The 13,375-nt window shown below is 43.3% G+C and overlaps 4 protein-coding genes across 4 annotated transcripts; 2 read left to right on the plus strand and 2 right to left on the minus strand.

The window, feature by feature from the left end:
* Positions 1-245: 245 nt before the first annotated feature.
* C922_04105 (hypothetical protein) lies at positions 246-3,248 on the minus strand (the record flags this gene model as incomplete). Its single annotated transcript, XM_008819690.1, has 11 exons — positions 246-362; positions 610-771; positions 930-999; positions 1,113-1,209; positions 1,348-1,462; positions 1,773-1,859; positions 2,028-2,109; positions 2,315-2,383; positions 2,525-2,614; positions 2,779-2,884; positions 3,125-3,248. 11 exons carry the CDS (start codon positions 3,246-3,248, stop codon positions 246-248), a joined length of 1,119 nt encoding a protein of 372 aa, XP_008817912.1.
* Positions 3,249-5,253: 2,005 nt separating this feature from the next.
* On the minus strand, positions 5,254-7,158 carry C922_04106 (hypothetical protein; the record flags this gene model as incomplete). Its single annotated transcript, XM_008819691.1, has 1 exon — positions 5,254-7,158. The coding sequence occupies one exon, from the start codon at positions 7,156-7,158 to the stop codon at positions 5,254-5,256; it is 1,905 nt and encodes a 634-aa protein (XP_008817913.1).
* A 791-nt stretch (positions 7,159-7,949) lies between these two features.
* On the plus strand, positions 7,950-9,095 carry C922_04107 (hypothetical protein; the record flags this gene model as incomplete). Its single annotated transcript, XM_008819692.1, has 1 exon — positions 7,950-9,095. The coding sequence occupies one exon, from the start codon at positions 7,950-7,952 to the stop codon at positions 9,093-9,095; it is 1,146 nt and encodes a 381-aa protein (XP_008817914.1).
* Positions 9,096-10,210: 1,115 nt separating this feature from the next.
* On the plus strand, positions 10,211-11,308 carry C922_04108 (hypothetical protein; the record flags this gene model as incomplete). Its single annotated transcript, XM_008819693.1, has 1 exon — positions 10,211-11,308. The coding sequence occupies one exon, from the start codon at positions 10,211-10,213 to the stop codon at positions 11,306-11,308; it is 1,098 nt and encodes a 365-aa protein (XP_008817915.1).
* Between the last annotated feature and the right edge of the window lie 2,067 nt (positions 11,309-13,375).

The following is a 13,375-nucleotide window of genomic DNA, read 5'->3' on the forward strand; positions in this document are numbered from 1 at the left end:
TGGTCTGCTTTGGTTAGCTTCGCTTTCATATTTTCATTTTAATTTTTTTTTTGTTTTTTTAAAATGTTGTAAAAAAAACAAACGAAAATATTTATAATTTACTTAAAAAATTATAAAATATAAAATAACGTGACAAAAAAATAAAGAGTAAAATAAATTAACTAACAAATGGTGGGATCTCGCACGTGTACGTAGGACGTCGTGCTTGTGCGCATTGGGACGGGTGCTGGGACTGGGGCATGCCTTTATGTTACGCCATTCTTTATAATACCTTCAGCTTTGACCCTCAACTTTTTTATGTTTTTTTTTTTCAGCACCCCTATTTCGTTGAAAGCTATGTACATCAGTTTGTCGGATTCGACCTGCGTGGATTGGCGGCGGAAAGAAGGGGAAAGAAGAGGAATGAACCGGGGAGGTCAAATGACGTGGACACAAAATGGGGAAGCCAAACGGAGGGGTGCAAAACGTTCACGAAGATCCTCTCTCATCCACTATTTTCTTCGCTCAAGTTGTCACGCAACAAGTTGGTGATAAAAAAAATAAAAAGGAAGGGTTCCCCATAGTCAGCCGTTTCACGGCTACTCCTTTACCGATGCCTCGCATGCTTACCATATTTTTGGTTGTCTCCTTAAATAATAATAGGATTGACTCTAATGAATTTAATTCAATTAATTTTTCCTGATTCATCTTAAACAAGGCCAATGTGATTCTGAAGATAATTTTGTCTCCTTCGTAGAAGAGGCAGTCCCATATGCGTAACGTCGTGGTGATCTGGCCAAAGGGGAAAGGGGGAAATACGAATCCATGTGAAGAGATATATACAGATTTGTTGGGATAGAAGCCCTGGACAACACGCGCATGCGCATGTGCACGTAGAACGACGAGGTGCAGCGCTTCTGGTGAGCGAAGGACCCCTGCCCAGTGCTTACCGGAAAGGCCGTGCAAAATAAGCACAACAGCCACTCGGAACAAATCCAGGAAAGGTCTACGTCGAATTCTCTGTCGGGGTGAGCAAAAGGATTGGGCAAATTATTGGGGAAAAAAAGACAAAGGACGAATGCGCGGTATAGAGTAGCCATATTAGTCAGCCCATGCACACGGAGGGGGCCTACTTTAAACGAAAGTGCACATCCGGCAACTTCGTTCGTATCAATTCTTCTATGACGATAATGTCCCTACGAAGACCCCTCATTTCGTTGTTGTAATAATCTGCGCGGTGTGAAGGGAGAAGGTGAAATGATTTAGGTGGGGGACATAATAATATAAAGACACGTGTCACAGATGCCTCTCAGAGAAAATGGTGTGGACGGCATGGCACCGTGCGAGTGGCATAGCGCATGTGCTAACCGCTGATATTAATTTTCTCGTGGGAATAATCCGAATCGATTAACTGGACAATTGACCAAAAGGCTAATTCTTCCTTTAAAAATATTAACGCGATGGCGGCGATAAAATTCATGCTCTGTGGGGGAGTATAAAGTGGTCGGCAAGAGGGGGGGAAATTTATAGAGAAAAAGTGGAGAGAAAATATGGAAAGAAAAAATGGAGATCAAATTTAGGAAGAAGACTTTAACGAGATGCATGTGTTAAACTTCACAGCGGGATGAACCTCCGAAGATCACTGGGTAAAATAAGCCAATCACACACTAGTTCAAATCCACAGGACATTTTCTTTGCACAAAAGTATAGCTATGCACATATATCTCTCTAAAAATATTATGGTCATCACGGCTTAGAAAATACTACGGTGGAAATCTCCGCCTTCTCCTCACCTGGCAGTAATTTATTTTGGGCTTATAAACAGCAAAGGCGTGCAAGACGTTCCTCAGCTGAATTAATCCGGGAGAGTTCATCCGGTACTTCAAAGAAAAAAAAAAAAAAAAAAAAAATATATACATATAAATGCGGTAAGCGGGATAATCTTAAATAACTATAAGGTTATCCCAAGGCGAATAGATTCCCAGGTACACTAATAGGATCGATTATATGTACACATCTAATCCGTGTTGACATAAAACTGCACACACGTTTTTATTATGTGGGAAGGTTCGGATTATGTCCAACTCAATTTGACTGAGAACTTTCGCCTCGAGTTCACTGTTTAGGCATCTGCAGAATGAACAGAGGAAGGTAAAACCGGGTGTGGTGTAACAATTCGGGGGAATACAGCGTTCTCAGACAAGCCATGTTTGAATTGCCCAACAGGAGTGACCCTATATGCCGTAAATGTGACCATTTCCACTGTTCTTGTAGCCACCGGATGTTTTATTTTTTCCTTTTCTTCCCTTTCTGTCTCCACGCCATGGTTGCTTACTTTTCATATATGGTAGGATACTTCAGATACAACACCATGCTATCTAACAGGTATGGCCATATGTCCGGTCTGCGAAAGGGGGAATTAGCACAGAGGGGCTGTTATGTGTGCGCTCATTCACTCATTTATCCTTTTATTTATTATTTTTATTACTGTTCATGTTGATATTTTTTTTTTTTTTTTGCTGAACTGCTCGGATATTTGACGAACCTTAGCTTGTCCGGAATGCCCTTCCTAATTAACGTTTTTAGATAGTAACTTTTTTTTATGTCCCTTTTGAAGGTAAAATATAACTGCCACCTATGAGAAGGAGACGGGGGAATGTGATCATCTCAGCGACAATGCGCAGATCTACATATATATGGGAGCACACACATGTGCATTGGCGCTGAACGTGTGCAACACCACGTCTCTCCCCCCATGGCCATTGCGACGTGGCTTTGTTTCTCCCAGATGGATAGTACCTTTTTTCAATTTTTTTCTTATGCTTCTCTAGTGCCCGTTTATCAGTAGTAGATTCAGCTGGGTATTCTTTATTCTTCTCGAATCCATAGTGGTCATATTCGTTATCTAAGCGGAAGGGGTGAGAAGGAGATATGCATGAAGATGGGGTGCGCATGTTGAAGTGAGTCGCTATGCTCAGCGGGGGTCTGCACGGTGGTAACCAATTGGTCTATAAGATTATCTGTTCCATCTACCCTGTTCTCTGCGTTCATGTCTGCCCCCTACTTTGCTCTCCATCTCGTCTGGTCTCATCTCATGTCGTGTATTCTCTGCGCCCTCGTCTGGGCTATCCTCCCGCTTCCCTACCACTGTTGGCCGTCAGGTAGTTATTCGATTCCGGGTTGGCATTAGAAAAAGCATTGTCTGAGTCGAGGTCGAAGTTCTTATTCAATTTAATCTTGTTTTTTTCTTTGAAGAAATTTATTCTCATTTTTTTTTAGAATAACGCTCACCTAAAAATCATTTTCGATATTTGCTGCTTGGATAAATGTGTATAAATGCGTCTCCGCAACATCAATTGTTGCCTTCGGCCTGTTTCTGCTTCTCTTGGTTTGGTTCGTGTCACCAGGGCCACTGGTGATTTGGGTTCTGAGTGAGCTGCCCCGGTTGCTGCTTCCACTTCTTCTAGCAATGTTACTTCTACTGACACTTCCACTAGCACTGCTACTTCTACTAGCTCAGTTAGTGTTTCACTCCTTTTCGCGCCGATTGACTTCTCAAGTTATCAACTGAGGTGCTATACACTGCTGTTTTTTTTTTCTTTTTTCTTCTTCCTAGTTCCAGCTGTTGTTATCGCTATACATCATATAATAATTATTGATGAGAAGAGTTATCTGTCAGCTATGCAACTGGTTTAGGCCATTTGGGTGGGCTACTCCTTATGGGGAGTTTTCTCATCTCATATTTGCTAAGTCACACGGTTTGCGCCAATGTTTATCAAACAAAAGAAGATAATTCTTGTCAAAAATCAGGGCGAATGCTATACAAAAATATTATTAATGCATCAATAAATAAAACTACAAAAGGAGTGCGCAAATTTCAATCGTAAATTCTCCGACTTTAATTTTTTTTTTTTCTTTTAGATTAGCATAGAATCTTAACTGGGTGAAATCTGCTGCTATGGAATACTTTGGTGACGCCACAAGAGTTCGCCCAGGATTTGCATGAACTACATAACGCACGTGTATACGTGCAGGCATATGTACTGTACGGACGTGTACGCGCATACACTGCGTGTTGGTATAATTACAGGGAGGCGAGGGATGCACCCTTAGCGCCCATGATAGAAGGCTGTCGGGGGATCGTGAAAAATGGGCGGCCAAAAAATGGTACGCAGAAGTGGGAAAAAAAAAAGAAGTTTTTGGAAGAAGCATTCGGATAGGCGAAAATGAACCTGCATGGCACACGGCGAGGGAAATTTCCAATGGGAGTAATTACTCAGCAATTTTTTGCCGCAGGCGGTCCCCACCCAAATCGCCAAATCAATGTGCGTACCTAAGCATACAGCACATGTGTACTTATACGAGTGGGCAATGTTGAAGCAAACGCGCAATCTCACTGGGAAAAAACAAAGAACTCGTTATGGTGAACTGTGCAGAAGTGATCGCGTGCACAAATGGGGAAGAAAAGGTTTTTCCTTTCCAACCCCGCGGGAGGAATGTTGCGCCAGTACTGCGGCAGTTATTGCGCGTGTTAGCAGTCGAACTGGCGCGCGCGCTCGTTTTCCCACTTTCGCGCTTTTCTCCCCACGGCTATGGGTACCCATACACACGTCCGTGCGCACATGCGAGGATGACGTGGACAGAGGGGACCGTGCGGATCGGGCCAATCGCGCTTATCGCGTGGGCCATGGACGGGAAATAATTTTGTACCAATATTTTACCAAACAACTGGCTGAAGTAACGCGTTATTTGTCTGCAAACGTATGTGCAGTGTTTTTCCAGCGCGAAGTTCTTTGCTTCGTCCGCAACAACCAAGTGACAACGAAAAAATGCGGCGTGCACGTGGGAAAGACAAATGTACACACGTATGTGTGTAGGTATAAGCATACACGTGCGCGGTTAAAGCGGTGAAACTCCCCCCGGACGTAACAAGAAAGGCGGAGAAAAAAAAAGAAAAAAAGAAAACGTAGAACTACTGTGTGCAAGAAAATGTTCCGCTTTGGAGTCCAATGAAAGATAAATTGAAGTAAATTTCTTTTTTTTTGTTAATCCCATGGACCCTTGCCCTAGTAAGGGGGGGATGCCTCAGCAAGGGTGACTTGCCCCAATGCGTCAATATTTGTCGGTGTTAGGGGTCAAATGGAGGAAACGGCCTTCATTAGGCATGTAACACAAGAACACCTTCTCCATTTAACATGGGCACTTTTACACGCACAGAATTATATGCTTATTTCTATATGGTTTCATGGATGTCGGTCCACCCCTGGCATCTCTCTAATATTGCATGTGCGAGACGGGGGTGCAGCCGTAGAAGTAGTTGGACACGTGGACGTTCTTGTTCTTCCGGTGGTACCAGTTGATGTAGGGCAAATTCCACCCCTCGAACTCATCGTCGTAGTTGCGTCTGTCGCGCAGGGTGTAGTAGCGGCACATCCGTATGTACTCGAATCGAGTTCGCCTTGCCTTCATGCGGGAAAACTGATAGTAGTGCACTTTGGCAATGCGATAATTCATACATTTTAGTAAATCCATCTGCAACAACGTCTCGGCCGTTAAGTCAATCGTCCTAACGTAGTACTGGTGATACGAAAAGCACAGCCACACCAGTTTTTTATCCTTCTCCAGAATGTCCAATGGGATCCCACCTTTATGTCCATTCTTAACATGCGCAATGCGAAGTTTCATTAAATGCCATGATACCTTCTGGACAAACTTCCTGTCCTTCCTTCTTGTGTATTCATCATCTGCATGAAGGCTCTGCAACTTCTTTAATACCCTTTTGAGACCCTTGGGCAAATTATCGTAGAGGCTTCTTTTTTTGTACCTTAAATAGGTCCTCACGATGGATACCATTTGGAGTACCTTCTTGTTCTCCTTCTCAAACAAAAGGATTTTCTCCTCATATTTCAATTCCTCGTGCAATCGCAGAAGGAGTTTATGGATAACGAACCAGTTAATGTGGTTCTCCCCCAGGAGGAAGTAGCCGTAGAGAAGCTTTACACAATCTGTTGATGATAGCGGGACTCTGAATTTTATTTGCTCAATTTGATTTTTCCATGTGGGTTTTTCACTTCTTACGGATTGTTCCTTCTCATTTCGATTGATTGTCTTCTCTTCCGTGGCTGCACTGGAGTCTCCCCTGTCGATTTGCCCCATCGGACAGACATACAACAGTGCAGAGTTTACCTTGCAAAGGGAATCATTATCCATCCTGGATAGAAACGTGAGGTAAAGGAACGAATGCACAGAAAGGTGTGCACTCAAATGGGGGGCGTCCCTAAGTGACTTTAGGATAGTATCCACAATGACATGATTTTTAAACTTCTGGATATATAGGCTTTTCAGCGTAAGTACAATTTCGTCATCGCTGATTATGAGGGGACTTCCCGATGGCGCCGACTCCACGTAACATTTGTTCAGTAGAGAAAAGAGTCGATCGAATAATTCATCGTTCATGGCGTTCACATAATTGTACACTTGGAGTGTCGTTAAAATGGTGGCTTTGTCCAGGCAGACACTGTCCTGATTGATGGGTCGGCCATCTCCATTAGCATCATTTTGGGATTTCCCTCCTTTTAGTAAACGGATAATACGCTCACTTAAGATAGACAAAATATTGAAGTCTTGAATTTGTCTGTAAAAAAGGGACATAATGTAGGTTAAGATTTTCTTCAATTGTTCCTCCATTTGAGGTGGCCTGCCCTTCACATCTTCCCCTCCTTGACCGTCTTCACTCGGGATCCCCTCTAAGTAGGCATGCAAATGGTAGTCCATTTTATTTGTCTTTATGTATTTATTTATCACGTCGTGTAAATCCTTTTCACATTTGAAGAAGGCACTCCACCTTTTGCTTAACTTGAACAAATCCTTTTCTCCATTTCTTTGGATGTTAACATCGATAGAACTGGGGCAAATCCCGTATTCGTTTTGGATATGCTGCTTGATCTCTTCACTGGTAGGGGGACTACTGCGGCTGCGGCATGGTGGCTTCGCCGTCCCCTTTGCTTCTTCGCCCGGAGGCCTCTTATCTCCTCCACCCATCGAAGTGTTACTGAAATGTCTTTTAAAAACGCAGCAGAGATTCTTCTTTCCATGCCCCCAGCACTTCGCGTGGAACACACGCCTGCCTGTCCGCAGCGTCCACCGCTGCAGCATTCTACTGCGGTAGGGGGCTAGCATGGTCTACGTGAAGGAGTTCACATAGGGTAACTTCCATACGCCAGCTCACATAGGGTAAACCTCACAGGATAATCACGCCAAACAGGCGGCATTTCATGCACAGAAACGCCCATGGAAATGGTTCCCTCCGCCTGCTCACAGCTCTACCCGTTTCTGTTAACCATCCTGCTCACGCATCATACACATTCTTTTTTTTTTTTTTTTGCTCCAGTATATCCTTGACCCCCATTGTAAAGTTATTCACACCTGCGTGTGTTCAGGGCAGCCCTGATCGGATTCTTTCCGTCACGCTCTCTTCCAACGGTGTGACCGCTTCTTTTTTGAGAACCGATTAGCCGCTCTACACATGAAAGTGTTAAGGAGGTGGCTGCAAATGGGTTCGCGTAGCTCCAAGTATGTCAACTTCAGCACGTAGCCCCTCACCGTTTGGTTTTTTTTTTTTTTTTTTCTTCTTCATTCCCCTTTTTGAAGGAGCATCCTGAGCCTGGAGAGGCCAACCTTTCTTCGTGTTTCTGCGAGCGTGGTCCCCCAAACTGCGCACGTTTGAGCAGTGAATCGGTAGGCGTAAGCGAAGTATAATAGAGAAACCCATGATGGAGAGAAAAGAAAAAAACAAAGAAATTCAGAGAAACCAATCAGGGGAAGCAATCAGAAACCTCGAACCTAGAACACCACATAAAAACAACGCTTACAGACACCACTTAAAGACGGTGGCTAGAAACAGCACTTAGAAGCACCCCTTAGAAACCCCGGCGCAAAGGAGTCCACAGTCAACACCATGAGAGAGCAAAATGGACGACTGCGAAGATAACGAATCGAAGCCCTCCAGTGAGCTACAAAGAAACGTGCACAACGCCCTAATTGTGTTCGGACTCGTCGCAGAAATGATCCTCTTGGAGAACCACCTCCTGGAGTCAGTCAGTATAAATGACATCTACAAAAGTGTGTACTGTGTCCTCAGGGGAAAGTATGAATCGATGCTGGAGATTATTCCACCTCTAGAACAGCGCAGCGATTATGTCACCCCAGTGGAGAATTCGCCCGAGGGGAAGATCCGGAAGCCCCTGCTAAAGGAACGAAAGCCCTTTCTAAAGGAAGGAAAGCCCTATCTAAAGAAATCACAACTAGAGAAACAGGAGAACAGGCCAAACCACACCAAAAGTGGGGAGACTGTCGCAGCAGATGAACAACTTCCCCTTGCTGACCAGATCAAATTAAAATTTTCGGAAATATTTCAAAGTCCCCTCAAGAAGAAGACAAAACTTCCTTACATCAACAAACTCAGTAGCATTAAATATGCCATAGCAGGGTGCATATACATGCATGGGAAGATATGGGGCAAAAATGTCTCCCTAAGAAATGTCTTGAACGCAATTGATTTTAACCTCTTTTTGTTAAACAACGGGTTCTACACAGTTAAATGTGGCACATCTAAAAAAGATGCAGAACAACTGTCCGATAGAATCAACCAATTTGAACCCACTAGCAAGGAAAGCATCTATTATGAGAAAGAACAAAGTCTGAAGATGGAAAAAGTGAGTTTACGCGCCTTATCCTTTAACCTCACGAGCAACATGTCCAGATATTCCCTACTCTACGAATTGATGTTTATTACTAGATCCCCCTACATTGTGAACAAATTCCTGATTTCCGTTTTTAATGACGTCATTTGCATTCCAGACATAGAGAGCAGGTTTGACGACACCGCCATTATCATTTCTTGCATGTTATTTGTTAATCATTTTCTTTACCACATCAATCGGAACGATCACTTGAGTTCCTCTCATTTGGGACTAATAAAAAAAAAGTACCTTTCTGAAGTGGAAAAAATTGTGAATATATTTCTCCTCCTGAACCAAGCGAACCGAAGATCGGGCATGAGGGATGTTATTTTTCTTACGAAGCAGATTGTACACTTGTATTCTGTGACGTATTGAAGAACCCTCCTCTGCTGCCATTCGAAAGGGGGAATGGAAGGATGAAGAAAGGGTTGTGTTTTGCTACTCCAAGAAAATGATTCATTCGTGAGTACACTCCTGGTGGGGAATACGTTTGCGACGTTTTTTTTCCTCCGCGTGGAGCACTTACGCCCTTTTTTTTTTTTTTTAGTGCCCGATTGTGGGCTCATCTGGACATTTTTGCAGCGTTTTTGCGCCATCAATTGTGCACTTCTCATTTGCCTATTTGTTATTATCCCCAATCTTTTATTTTTCCAATTTGCTATTTTTCCATTTCTCTATTTTTTCAATTTGCTATTTCTCCAATTTGCTATTTCTCCAATTTGCTTTTTCTTTGTTTTTTTTTTATGACGTGCGCTGCGGTAAGCACATTAGACAGAAACCCTGTGCTCATGCGGGCGCACGAGGAATTGCGCGTTAGGGTGAATTCCTTTGGAGCTTCCCCAGAGTAGTCTTTGCACCCGGCACGCTTAACAGTACTGCCATACTATGGGGCCTCCCATTGGGATGTTCACCCCACATCAATGTGCCCCGCTCGAACACTTACCTAGAGGAGGGCAAAAAAAATACCCTCCAAAGGATGCCCATTTTATCGCGGTCAGTTCAGTGCACCACTTCCAATTTAGCCGTCAATCCGAATCAAGCTTGCCAAAAAAAAAAAAAAAAGGCACTTTGTTCAGATGGATATGCGAGAAGGGGCTAATCGAATGAAGAAAATATTTACGCCCCCCCATAAGAGCAGAGCATCCAATCGGTCCATCAAGCTGCCACATTCACGGAAAAGCGCATCACAAATTTAATACATTCTAATGTGCCCTCTCACATGGGGAATGCCTGACTAGACCCCCTCCCCATCCCTCCTCTGGTCCACATAACAAACGAGTATAATACCTTCTTTCTCCCGATGTTGCACCCTGCACAGTATAGCCACTCCGTGGGCGATAATTGTCCGCTTGTCTGAGCATATCTACAGAATCCCTACATAGGTACTCATGTGTGCAGAGATGCACCTGAAAAAGCAATCGCTCTCCTACCTGATCACATTCGCGCCCACGTTGTCTGCACATGTGAGCAGTTTTCTAATGGCACTAAAGATGAATAAATCAAAGTGTTTCAAAAATGGGATTTCAAGCGAACGAGCAAAGTTAACTTGCGCGAAGGACGGAGACGATGACGAAAAGAGTGACGACTCCGATAAACAAATTGTCGTCGTCAACGGGACAATTAAGTCGAAAATATTTTTAGATTCGAGCAAGGCGGAAAAGGGGGACAAGAACTGCACCAGTTATGCGCGCAATGTCAAGGCTCCTGTTAGCAAACTGGCAAAAAAAAAAAATGCAAACCCATGTGGTGATGCCCCACTGGCTCAAATCATAAGAAGGGATAATAATAATAAGACGGGTAACTTTATTAAGACTGCTTTTACCTCTTCCCAATTTAGAGGCCTACAGAGCGGTCATTCGACATCTACACCTAAGCATCAGAAATTTGTGCACAAATCGGAGCAGAAAAACCACATAGGAGGACCCCCCAATGGAAAGAGAGAATGTGCGGATCACGGTTTCTTTAACGAACTCATGAATAGCACCTGCGTAAATAAAGCAGAAGCCATTGATCATACGGTGTGTGGTGATCCTAGTGGGGGGGCCTCAAATCAAGCAACGCACAAAAGGGACCTGTATGATGGGAACAAGAAAAAAGTCGGTAAAATGTGGAAAGATACCAATTTTGACAAAGTGAATGAGGAAGCTGGCTTGGATTATCTTCCTCCCTACTATGAAAGGAAGTATCCTCTGGAAGAACGACCAAGCCATTCCACTCAACACAATAGAGTACAATATCCCGGGGAAGATGATTCCCCTCTTCGAAGAGCAAACCGAGGTGTCCAGTTCGCACTGGTGGGTGAAGAAGGAGAAAGAGCAGAAGAAGACGCTTTTACGTGCCATCAGCATGACGAAGCCTCCTCGCCTGTTATAAAATATGACCAATTTGAGTTGTACGAAATAGACAACGAGATCGAAAAAATTACAGAGGAGGAAAATAAAATACAAGAAAAGCTAATTTATTTGTCTAACCAAGAGCTCGACATTGCTATCAAGGTGAAGCAGATGCGTGCCGCCAGGCTGCTCAGTCAGAAGAAGGGTCAACCAGTCGAATGGGATAGGGGCTGTCACAATGTGGATAAGGGGTAGGGTGCATAAAGTGGCGCAGAAGCCGAAGGGGGACGAAGTAAGGGACGATCCATCGATGCAGCCATAGATGACCCGAACTGGTGCACACGCGGGAAAATGCTACAAATCATGCAGTGTCATTTTTTTTTTCATTTTTAAAACTGTATAGGCGCGACTTCTGTGCCATTTCTTGGCTTTCTCGCTTATGTAATTTTTTTTTTCCTTTTTTTTTTTTTAAATTTCTTTGTCCCTTTTGAACTGCACGATCGTAGTCGCAACCTACCCACACTGACGTGGGAAATTTTTGGACGTTGTTCAAAGTCTGTGCTCTTTTATAACGCCTTTTTTATGGAGGGGAAAGCCTCGCCGGATGCAACTACCCCTTGGAACATCTTTTTTTTTGTGCCTGAAACTATCTCATGGAATGGCGGCGGTAAAAACGGTGTATTATACTGGTCTACTACACGTGGAGCGCTTTCCTCTACTTGCGAGTCAGCACGCACTACATTACTCGAATTGGGAAAATCCGTTGCAGAATAAATAGAATAAAATATCCCCACGCAATGCACTACATTTAAACAGCTCAGCAGCTGCTATGTTGCCTTTTAACGTATATTGTTCTTTCCTGAGGGTTGCCCTTCACCCGTTGATGGCTTTTTTCCGCCGCTTCGATAAAAACGGATAACACAAAAACTAGTTCGTTTACAACTAAAGGGCAGCTAAACGACGGTTGCATTCTTTGCAGGTTAGTTTGCCTTACTCCGCCTTGTGCAAAAATGCACATATAAACGCATGCGCTGTACATATATATACATTTTTTTTTTTTTTCTTGATTGGTTACCCCTCCCCTGGGTTACGGAAAGCTCCCCCCTAAATTGGGCCATTTTGAGCTAATTACATCTGCATTCCTATACTGCATATGGATATATGTGCATGTATGCACTGTTCATGCGCTTCTAGCCTTTTTTAATCAACGCTTCGTGACAAATGCTTCACCCCCTTTGTTGGATTGCTAAATGGGGAAAGGAGCGAATATTACCACTTGGATGAGCCAACACGTAATAAAATGCAATAGTTTATGCGAGTAACAAACGTCCGTTCATGCTCTCACATATACATGCTACCTTAACCGAATCCATACGTACGAAACCTTATGCAAGCGTACAAAATTTCTGTTTGCTGTTCTTTCGAACAAATTTTCACTTGACGAAGGGTTGAGCTAGCAAAGCTCAGCACGCCTATGAAGTATGTGCCCCCGACGCTATTATGCCATTCGCAGGTGATTTAAAAGGAACTTATTTATGGCATTCCTCAGAAGGAACATAAGGGCGAAATGCCGCTTGTGCCATCAACATGCTAAAGGTGGAGTTGCCCAGTGTACCAAATGCTAAACGCATTCCATTTGTACGTAAGTACACTTCGCTGTTTAAAGGAGTACTGATACGTATGCGTAATCACATTGGCAAGCGAACTTCCATATGCCCCCCGTTACTAAATGTTTAAAAAAAAAAAAAATCTCAATTTGATGACGACAGGAATTATATAAATCGCCCATTCCGAAGGGGCCAAGATATATGCCAATATTGGATTCGTATACGCGGAAAAAAAAGAAAAAATCCAAGTGAAAAAAAAAGGGAACAAACATGGAAGTGAAAGAAAAAATTGCACACTGACCAAGCGCAGGAGATACATTAAAACACACTAACTCGGAAGAAGCAAAAAATGAATCATGCGCCTCTCATCGCCACCGGTTTGGAAAATATCTAATTTAACCATTCAAGCCATAATTACATAATAAAAAAAAAAAAAAGATACATTCTGATTTCATTTGTTTGCTCCATTTAATTGCTTCACTTTTTGCTCCACTTTTAGCTCCATTTATTTGCCCCTCTTCACCCTGCTGTGCGTGTACGCTCATATTGTGTGCATACCAACGAAGGCCTATTCAAATGCTTACATGTACCAACACGCATACATAACACGTACAGACACGCCTCGACGCACACGACGCCCGAAGATTGATTGCCAGTCCGTCGAGTCCACTCCAGAACTGTACCTTCCAGCATGAAAGATGAGAGTTGAAACGAT

This window comes from Plasmodium inui (genome assembly GCF_000524495.1).
Source record: "Plasmodium inui San Antonio 1 unplaced genomic scaffold supercont1.19, whole genome shotgun sequence".
NCBI classification, from domain to species: domain Eukaryota; phylum Apicomplexa; class Aconoidasida; order Haemosporida; family Plasmodiidae; genus Plasmodium; species Plasmodium inui.